This window comes from Culex pipiens, chromosome 3, assembly GCF_016801865.2.
Source record: "Culex pipiens pallens isolate TS chromosome 3, TS_CPP_V2, whole genome shotgun sequence".
NCBI classification, from domain to species: Eukaryota; Metazoa; Arthropoda; class Insecta; order Diptera; family Culicidae; genus Culex; species Culex pipiens.
Genome location: NC_068939.1, coordinates 167,593,940 through 167,604,442, shown reverse-complemented (window position 1 = coordinate 167,604,442; position 10,503 = coordinate 167,593,940). Strand labels below are relative to the sequence as shown.

The 10,503-nt window shown below is 31.4% G+C and overlaps 1 protein-coding gene across 1 annotated transcript in view; it reads left to right on the top strand.

Annotated features, from left to right (window-relative positions):
• Positions 1 to 2,208: 2,208 nt before the first annotated feature.
• LOC120419317 (protein tweety-like) overlaps positions 2,209 to 10,503 on the top strand; it is a 58,900-nt gene continuing 50,605 nt past the window's right edge. The window contains 1 exon segment of the mRNA XM_052710012.1: positions 2,209 to 2,298. Coding sequence (XP_052565972.1) covers positions 2,209 to 2,298 — 90 coding nt within the window.

Genomic DNA, 10,503 nt, shown 5'->3' with positions numbered 1-10,503 from the left:
TTTCACGCTCAAAAACTGCAATTTTCACGGGAACCATAATTCCAAAGGATCATTTCAAGAAAATTTCACGGACGTTGAAAAAATGTTAAAATATCCTCGAAAATCTAAGTTAAATTTCAGAAAGTTCTTTTTATAAATATTTTTCTATTATTTTGCAGTCAATCATAATTTATCTACATAAATTTTACTAATCTTTTCTAAATTTCTTAGTTTTTTTTCAGTCACGTAACTTTGTGAAGTTTGATACTACTGTAAAAATTTCTTGGGACTCAAAAAAAGCTAAAATATTCTTTAAAAATCTTGATTTTTAAGATCAAAATATTTTTTTTAAGGCAAAATTCATATAATCATGAATAAATCAAGTTTTCCAATTTTTTAAATATTTGTATTGGTTCTTGTTATATCGACTAAGAGAATTGAAAAAAATCTTAGCAGAATTTTAAAAACTTACCACAGCATACTTTATTAGTTACAAAATATATTTAATTTAATATTCTAAAAACAACAATATGCAACAAATTCATTGACATTATTTTTTTTTTGAGGAATAACAGCTACGCTTTGCTTTTTGTGATAACAATTTAGTTCGAATGTATGTTTTCCTTTTGAATGATAAAACTAATATAATTTATAAAAAAGGCTTTGTGGATGAAATATTTTTTGAATGTATAAGCAATGAAAATTGTTAAATATCACGGTATTTTATGGAAATTTCCACATTTCACGGGGTCCGCCAAATCGTGAAAATTCACTAACCCAACACTTGCAACTTTCCCAGAGACACAAAATCGATCAGAGATTTTTGAATATCTACCTACTATTTTTGAATGGAGAGCCAACAAATCGTAGAGAAATGCTCAATTTAAATGCAAAAAAGGAGCAAAATTGTAATTTTAATGTAAGCAAAAAATAACAATCGAAATTTCTTGGCAGTGTTCCCAGAGTGTCAGAATGTGTTATAAAAACCATCTACGAATCTGTTTCCAGATTATTGAACTTATTAATTCAGAAGATTAAATAATTAAAAAAAAAGATATTTGAGCAATTCTCTCAGATTTCGGTCTTTCGATTTTTTTTTGTATTTTTTAATCCTACTGCAATTTTGTTGGTGCCTTCGGTATGCCCAAAGAAGCCATTTTGCATCATTAGTTTGTCCATATAATTTTCCATACAAATTTGGCAGCTGTCCATACAAAAATGATGTATGAAAATTCAAAAATCTGCATCTTTTGAAGGAATTTTTTGATCGATTTGGTGTCTTGGGCAAAGTTGTTGGTATGAATAAGGACTACACCGAAAAAAAAAAAATGATTTGCGGTAAATTTTTTTTGTGATTTTTAATTTTACTTTTTGTCACTAAAACTTGATTTGCATAAAAAACACTGGACAGCTGCCAAATTTGTATGGAAAGTTATATGGACAAACTAATGGTGAAAAATGGCTTCTTTTGGCAAATCAAAAGCACCATAAAAGTTTCAGCTGGATTAAAAAACACAAAAATTAAAATTCAAGAAAAAATACCGATTTCGTAAAGAATTGCTCATTTAAAAAAAGATCTCTGAAATAATTTTTGGAAAAATACAAAGGCAAGTAAGACAGTATTTTAAGACAATGTTGCCATATATAAACAGTTAACAGACAATAGAAGCATTTACCCTGTTCAAATTTTGCATCAGGTGTCGGCAAAAATCAAAAAATTCCCCAAATTTTCCATGTCTAATCAGATCGATCGATTTCCGGCTTGTTTGCTCATCAAAACTCGCCGCGTCCTGTGTTCCAGGAGAGCTCCAAATCCAGCTAGCTGATTGCGTCAATCGGTCAATATTCAGTTTTATTTTCGGACCGATATTCCGACGCCTCCCCATCATGGTCCAGGACGCTTCAACTTCCGCAGCAAACTTGAATTCATTAGTCTTCCAGGGGAGGTGAACTTTTTCGAACTTTACCTTCCCAACGCCTCAACCTTTGGTCTCCCTGAATTAACTTTGGAGATCCATTAACCCTTAATTGTCTTATTATCAAACATAACAGAAATGTGTTCCTGTCAATATAATTTAATGTGCAAATAGTTTCTTATGTTCTTTTACCAAATAATAAAAATAGAGATTTTTTTATAATTTGAATTCATTTTCATCTCCATACAGTTCATCCTCATTTTGTCAGACAGAGAGAGAGGGATGCTAAACCCGGATAAGGCCATTAATCAAAATGTCACGCCTCGTCGACTTTGGGGCGAACTTTTTCCGCCCTGGCCTCATTACCTGGTCCAGGACCACGATGCAGACGCCGTGGACAAGGGTTGGTCGTGTTGGCAAAAACAAAAATATAAATAAACTCAACTTTTCTGACCGATTCTGGCTGGAGATTATTTGCACAAAGCGGGGCGTCCCTTTCCCCCTCTACTTTTCCGAATCCCCTCACTTCCGGAGCTGTTCCACCGGAATGACAGAATGAGCAAGCGGGGCGGAAAATATGTTGTCTTTACCTTGTAGGAATTTCCTGAACCGAAAACGGGAATATTTGTGAAGGGGCAGAGGTGTAGTCAGCTGTCAAATTTTGCTATAAAATTTTATGGCAAGTTGATTGGTTCGGTAATTTTTCAACGAAATGTTAAAATTTTCATGAAATTATTTCAATGATGATTTTCAGAAATTGTCAAAAAAAGGCCACTGCCTCCTTCAAGTTCTGACCTAACGAGCGGCTAATGAACGCACCGGCCGGCGAATCCTCGTCCACGCAGTAAGGAGAGCAAAAGCTTGTGCAAATTAACATAATTTAATTTGAATCCAACCAAATGTGTGCGGATGCTCTCACGCTTGATGATTATGATGATGATGGGGATGATGAAACTGTCGTCAACCGACAATTTCTAGCAGGACAAAAGGTGTGTGGCACAATAGACTAACAAAAAAACCAGTAGCACACCATAAAACATAACTACACATAACTAATTGTGTAAATTTGGAAGACGTTCAATTTTTGTGAACCTTCGAATTATGTAGTAAAAATCAAGGTAATATGTAGTACATCTGGAAATGATGACAGATTTTGTGTCAGAATTTTTTTTAATGTTACCTCTGAAAATGTGTAAATTCCCGGGCAGACGGTAATACCAAAATTCATGCCATTTCAATAACAAATATTGTTAAAATAGCAGAAAGTGTTATGGAATCTTCTTGAAAAATCCATTTTTGCATAAGGGTTTAATAACAGTTTATGTTATCATAACAATATTTGTTATAGGTCTGATATTGGTTGAGGGCCAACACAACTTTGGAATAACATTTTTTGTTATGGAAGAATACCTCCAAATGTTATTGGGATGATCGAATTATTTGTTAAAATAACAAAAAATAATAACAAAGATTTGTTTGAAGAATAAATAAAAGTGTTATTAGCTTGTTATTACAATAACAATTGAATAACAAAAAAAATCATAACGACGAATAACAAATCTTGTTATAAATAACATAAAATGTGATTGGCCTAGTATTTTCAAATATCAAAAAATGTTTTTTCCCAAGTTATTTCCGGCTGCTCGGGTTTACATTTGTTTAAATTTGTGTAAATTTGCATTTATTCAACATAATATTACCATATTTTTTATTCAACTTTTCAAAATTCCACTTTTATTTTGTTTACTCTCTATTTGGGACAGTTTTCCGGGACAAAAAAATCAAGGAACAAAAAAATGTTTTTGTTCAAAGAACTTCAATTGTTTATGAACATAATGGTGTGATAAAATGAAAACTATCTGATGTATTTGTATTTTCCTGCGTATAAAATAAATGTTGCAGGGGGCTTTTTTAAAAAAAATATGTTGAATGTAAGTGATTTTTTCAAATTTCTCGTCAGAACATACAATTTTTAAGATTCGAAAATCTGTATGTTTGAAGGAGTTTTCTGATCGGTTTGGTGTCTTCGGCAAAGTTTCAGGTATTGATAAAGACTATTTAGAAAAAATATGGGACTCGATTTTTACTTTTTCTTTATTTTTCGATTTACTTTTTTTACAAAAAGTATTTTTCCCAATATCTATATTTTTTATCTGTTTTTTTTTTATATGTTTTAGGGGACAAAAAATCTACAAATTTCAAGTAAAAGAAAAGTATGGACAACAATTTTGCCGAAGAGTTAAGATTTTCTTCATTTTTTTTTTTTGAAAAATATTCATTTTAACCGATTTTTTTGTTTTACCTACTTTGGTTTTTAATTTAAAATCAAATTTTCAATCAAAAGTTTATTTTTTATAAATAGCATAGTTTCCAAGATATATTTTAAAAATATTGTCCGTAACTGTCCATTACTAAATTTAATTTTTTTTTCAAGATTATATAAAATTACAAAAAAAATGCCTAAGACTTCAGGGTGGCCACTTGAATCGTGAAAGTCGGGAAAAAGTCTAGAATTCGCAAAAAAAACCGCAAAAAATCGAGTATTTGAGATTTTTGTCAACAAATCTGAAAAAGTCTGGAATCCCAAGCAAACTCGTTTGATTTTTTTTTAATTTTGAATAATTTTATTAATTTTGTGATGGTTAGGTAATTTTTCAAAAAAAAAAAAAATACACAAATTTTAGGTTATTTTTACTCCTGAAATCTATAAATTTTGTTTTTTTTTTTTATTTGAATTATGGATCAGTTGATTGAAAGCTTTTTTTTACGTGAAATTTAAAAGAGCGAATAAATGTAATTTTTCTGTTTAACACTTTCAGGCCTCATGGGTCATGAACCAGAATTCGAAATTTCCAAAACTAGCCTATAATTTTTGAATGGTCATAAACATCATTTTCCCATCATTAGTTTAAAAAAAAATCACGCCTGAAAGGGTTAAAGATTGAAATAACACTTGGCGTTCATTAACATTAAAATTCTTGAAATAAATAAATCAAACTGGATTTTTATAATTAAATACCAAAAATAAACAAAATCAAAAAAAAAATGACAAAATATATATATTTTTTTGCATAAGTTTTTGACATTTTGGTATGTTTTTTTTTTAATCAAATCAAATCAAATTATTCGCTTTACAGCATTGCCTTGGCGTTCTCGATTGCGAGATTCCTACTCGAAACTAGGTGTCTGAAGGCTTGATTGTTAAGGCAATTGCAAACCTCTTTTTACACCTAAGCTTCCATCTATCTCGGGATTCGAACTGACGACCTTTGGATTGTTAGTCCAACGGCCTACCAGCGACTCCACCGAGACAGGACCCAGGGAGTTTTTTACTTGTTGCCATTCCTTTCAATTTTCCTGTTAAAACCAAGGAACAAGAACTTAATTTTTGACAATTTTTAAAATGAATCATAAAATCTCATGTGTTTTTGAGTTTCAAAAATTTTTCTGATGGTTTTATTTTTCTCCAATTGTAGAAATTATGAATGATTCTATGCCTCAAGTTATTTTTTTTATTAATCTCTTTACGAAAATTGTAAATTCCTTTTTTTTAATTTCAAAATTATGTTCGGTTGACTTTTTTATAAATAGTTTTCGCAGCCATTTTTTGAGTAATAAATTCCTATTATTTGAGGTTCTAGAAAAATCGGGGAAAAGTCGAGAATCCAAAAATGGGAATTGAGTGGCCACCCTGTAACTTACTAAGAGATATTGAGGATTGTACCTCTGGTTGCTGAAATGCAGCAAGTAAAAGAAATACAAACAAGAAAATTGAAGTGTTTTTAAAAGTCTCATCAAACAGCCTTTAATTTCTAGTACCAATATGTTAGAAATTAATCTATTTTCAATGTTAAAAAATGAAAAAATGGTGACATTTGCTGATCTCTCCGAAAATTTTTTTTTTAATTTTTTGAATCAGGACTTAAATTTTAAGAAGATTAAATGTTTAATTATTGAGCCCTTTGAAATGTTAGAGTTAAATGTCAACACTTTTTCCAAACATGCACTTAACATTGAACTTCCTTGCAACATATTTTGAGAAAAAGTACGTGGTATTTTGATGTAAATAAAAAAATGTTTTCAACATATTACAATTAGATTTTTGTTTTTTTTTTTTTAAGATTGGTTCCGAAGATCAGTGTGACCTACAATTCCATGCATTTTTTTAACTCACAAAATATGTTTTTGTCTGAACTGTAGTAGAAAAGTTTCGATGAGTATCAAATTAAAAAAAAAATACGATTCCGTTGTGAAGCTACTTACTATGCTTATTATTCTCGAATTATTAAATGGACTACTTGTCATTCCCAAAATAAACAGTACTTAAAAGTACTTTTCAGCATCCATGAGTGCTGAAAAGTTACAGTTTTCAGCACTTGCATCGAAAAGTTTTTTTATGTTTTGACAGCAATCCAATTTAAAAGCCGTTTCAGGGGAAAATCGTTCTGAAAAATTGTAATGTGTCCTAGACCGTTTCCAAATGTTTTCAAAGAAAATCAATGTTGTTGGTAGTTTAAACACAATGATTTCTTGAAAAGTGTTGAAAATAAAAGGTTTTTAGACATTTTAATTTTCTTTCAAAAGTCCTGATGCAAGTTGTCATTTCACTAGATTCCAACAACTATTCAAGCAATTAAAAAAATCATTCATTGAAATCCAAACAGGCACACTTCCTGCTCTTTTTACGGCAAACAATGGGACAATTGCGCCAAAACCAGACTTCACCTCAACTTGGGAATCAAGAACAACCACACCACGCGCTTCTGATTGTGCTCGCCAAAACCAATTTAAGTTAATGACCTTGGAGGCAGAGATTGCGCCCCAGGCCGGCGATGGTGTTTCCTTATTTGGGCGCACTTTTGCCCGAGCCAGTTGTCAACCTTCCTTGGCTTGTTACGGGTTTGCAGTATCCGAAGGTTCCACACTCCAAACTGGGATCTGCTTCCCCACGTATTTGCGCTGTCGATGGGGTGATATTAGATGCTGATTGTGGTTTAGACACCAGGTCGAAAATAGGTACATCGATATAAAAATTCGAACTCAAGCATTGATTAATTCTTCTCCCATCTAAAACTGCCAAATTGCGTGTCCAATGGCCCTTGTTTCGCGTCTGAACCTTAATTTGGGTCAAACGTTCGCCGTCCATTAGCTCTCACCAGCCTCACCTTTGGTCACGGTACTATTTGTTAGGGCGAAGTTGCGTGTGTGAGTGCGAGCACCCATAAATAACCCCGCTCAAAAAATCCCCTAAAGGACCCATTACTTACCTGGTGGCTCTCGGAACGCCTTCAACCGGGCACGTCCTTACGATTTACTGAAAACACGAAACAAGTACGCCCCCCCCCCCTTAAACCACCCTGGTGGGGCCATTCATCTTTCTGAAAACCAAAAAAAAAAAAAAGAATTGCTAAAACACTGAAAAGGCTTCACCATAAGCAACCATCAGAGGTCCAAAGGCCCCATTTTAACCGGGGGAAGGGGGAGGTTCTTTATGGCCGACGACCTCCCCCACCCAACTCTGCCGTCAACAGGAGACAGGAGGTGTAGAAAGTTTCTCAAATCGTTGTGGGAAACAGTTTAATTATGTTTTAAACTATTTCCGCACGCGATTGTTCGCTTTGCGGTGGTGGTTCTTTCAACTTTGTGTTTTAACCCTCGGAAATTTGCGTAACGAAAATTTGATTGAAATTACAGAAGCTCGTTAAAACAAATTTGACTCACAAAATAATAAAAACATATTTTTTTTGTTAAAAAAAACTACTCAAAATAAAAAATTGACAGTTGAGGGTTAAAACCCCGACGTCATTCAGTAAAAATGTCACATTTTCTATGCCTGCTACCACTACTTCTCTCCTACCCGGTGTAAAGAATGTAAAATGAAGTGAGACTCGGGTTTTTGCTATCAACTCCTCCTGCAGAAAGGATTCAACACGTTACCGTGCCTCGTTCTTTGTGAACAGATTTGCTGGAGTTGTTGCGCATGGCAGGCAGTTGGTAATTTGAATTTTCAGACGGATTGCAGTGGCTTCACGTTAAATATATGGAAATATGGAAATCGCTGCGCGAACTCGAACAGTTTCGAGTAAACTTGATTTAATAAAAAAAAGTTCAAAAAATCATGGGCAGTTAAGCAAATATTTGTTAAAATAGTAAGGCTTGTACAAATTTTATATAAAGTTTTTGTCCCTTCAAAGTTGGCCCGAAAAATCAGAGGGCAAAAAATATTTTTTCAAAAAACTTCAAAATTGAAATGGAAATTTAAGTGCAATCAGCTGAAATTGATTTAAAATGCATTCCCCTGCGTTTAAAATCATTTTTAAGCATGTTTGGGTTGATTTAAACATCTCTTGAATTTTTGAAAATTGTCTCTGTTTATTATCGCAAAAAGTTTTTTTTCGATATTCTTTTTGTTTTCTTCAAATCTTATTTTTTTTGAAAACATTCAAATTCAAGCATCCAAATGTTGAGACTATCGCTTGATAATTCAATTTTTATATTTTTTTATTCCAAGGACATTTTTCTTAAAAATGTTAAATCAAGACTAACATTTCAACAGGGCGTAATATTGAATGTTTGGTCCATTTGAAATGTTTGTCTTGATTAAAAAAAATTGAAAATTTTGTTTTTGAAAAGATTGGAAAATTTCACGAATGTTTCATACTTTAACATTGTAAATCGGACCATTAGTTGCTGAGATATCGACATTAGAAAATGGTGGGTTGTTTGGGCTAGACTTAGAAACATCAATTTTCCTGTTTTTAAATCTTTGCATGGCAATATCTCAGCAAAAAAATATTTTTTTCATAGGTGGGCAAAACGGTGCACTTTATCAAAATTACACTCAGGTACTTTTTGGTTGCAAATTCGATTTTACATCGAAAAATGAAGTTGAAAAATTTTTGCGACCAATATTTCGATTTTTTTTAAATTTGTATTGATTGAAAAAATCATAACTCGGTCAAAGATTTTTTGGCCATTCTAAAAATTTCTGAAAAGTTGGCATTTCTCTAAAACACATCAGCAAATAAAAAAAAATAGTATTTTTTTTGCAAATCAAATTTTAGTGACAAAAAGTGAAATTAAAAATCGCCAAAAAAATTTTACAGTGTAGTCCATATCCATACCTACAACTTTGCCGAAGGCACCAAATCGATCAAAAAATTCCTTCAAAAGAAACAGATTTTTTGAAATTTCACATATCATTTTTGTATGGCTGCCAGATTTGTATGGAAAATTATATGGACAAACCAATGATGCAAAATGGCTTCTTTGGGCATACCGAAGGCACCAAAAAAGTTTCAGCATTATTAAAAAATACAAAAATTAAAAGACCGATTCCGTAGAGAACTGCTCATATGTTAAAAATTTACAAAATAAAAATATATTTATAATTTGTTTTCCTAAAGTAAGCAAAAATCTGTGTTCTCATAATCAATTTTTTTTTGTATAATGCCTAAATGAGCCCTATTTGATTATAAAATCAAAAATACAAAGATATATATACGCAAGGTGTGCTTCAGCATGTTCGGAAAAATTCTTTTGAAAAAATATAGTTTCATATACTTGTTTTTGAATTTTTAAAGATTTAAATCTTTTTTATTTTCCAAATCAATTATCTCCAGTTTGTTTTAAGACTTTTGGTTTCAAAACTGAGTTGCTAACACCAAAAAGATTTTTTTTTAAAGAAGTCCTTTCCTTTTCTCATTTAATTATTCCGAAATCTATTATAAGTTTTCAGTTCCTGAATTCAATAGTTTATTTTGAAAAGATTGTATAATATATATGTGGGGTTCCCTTTTTTTAGGACATTTAAAAAAAAAAAACTGTAGAAATTTTGTTTTTTCAAATGTTGTTTATTTATTTGATAAAATTTCTTATTATTTCTGTACAATTTTTGGAATGGTAGATGATACTTTTTCTTGTTTTCAATTTTTTAATGCCGAATTTATTGTAACTTAACTAACTGAAGTTCATATTATTATATTATTATATTATTATATTATTATATTGAATATATATCACGATTCGCTTCGTTTTTGTTTTAGGGGAATATAAGTTAATTTAAGTTAGTTTAATATTTGAAATGTTATAAGCGCATTATTGATTGCTGTTTGTTTTGTTTATTTTTTTTTCAATACTTTTTTACGGTTTGCAAGCATTATTTTTTTTAAATTTAGTATTTGACGTGTTAAAATCTTTGAAAAATGCCTGAAAAAAGTCTGGATATAGAAAATTTGATTTAAATTGCCACCCTGGTTTTGGACGTTATACAAAGTATTCTATATTTATTTATACCGTCATCAGGGATGAAATTGGTTCTGGGGGGCTGAGATTGAATTTCAGCATTTTTATATGACTCAATCTCACCCTCTGACCCAACGTCACCCCTGATGACGGTAGTTTACAATAGATTGTACAAACCTTTTAATGACAATTTTGTTTTTATGCGGATTTTTTCCATGAAATTAATATATCTTTTCGAAAATACTAAAATATTCAAAAAATCCATATTTATTCATAATTGCTCAAACTTTGCTAAAAATTTGTGGGGACCTTCGCTATGACCAAAGAAGCCATTTAATGTCATTGGGGCCTTGTCCATACAATT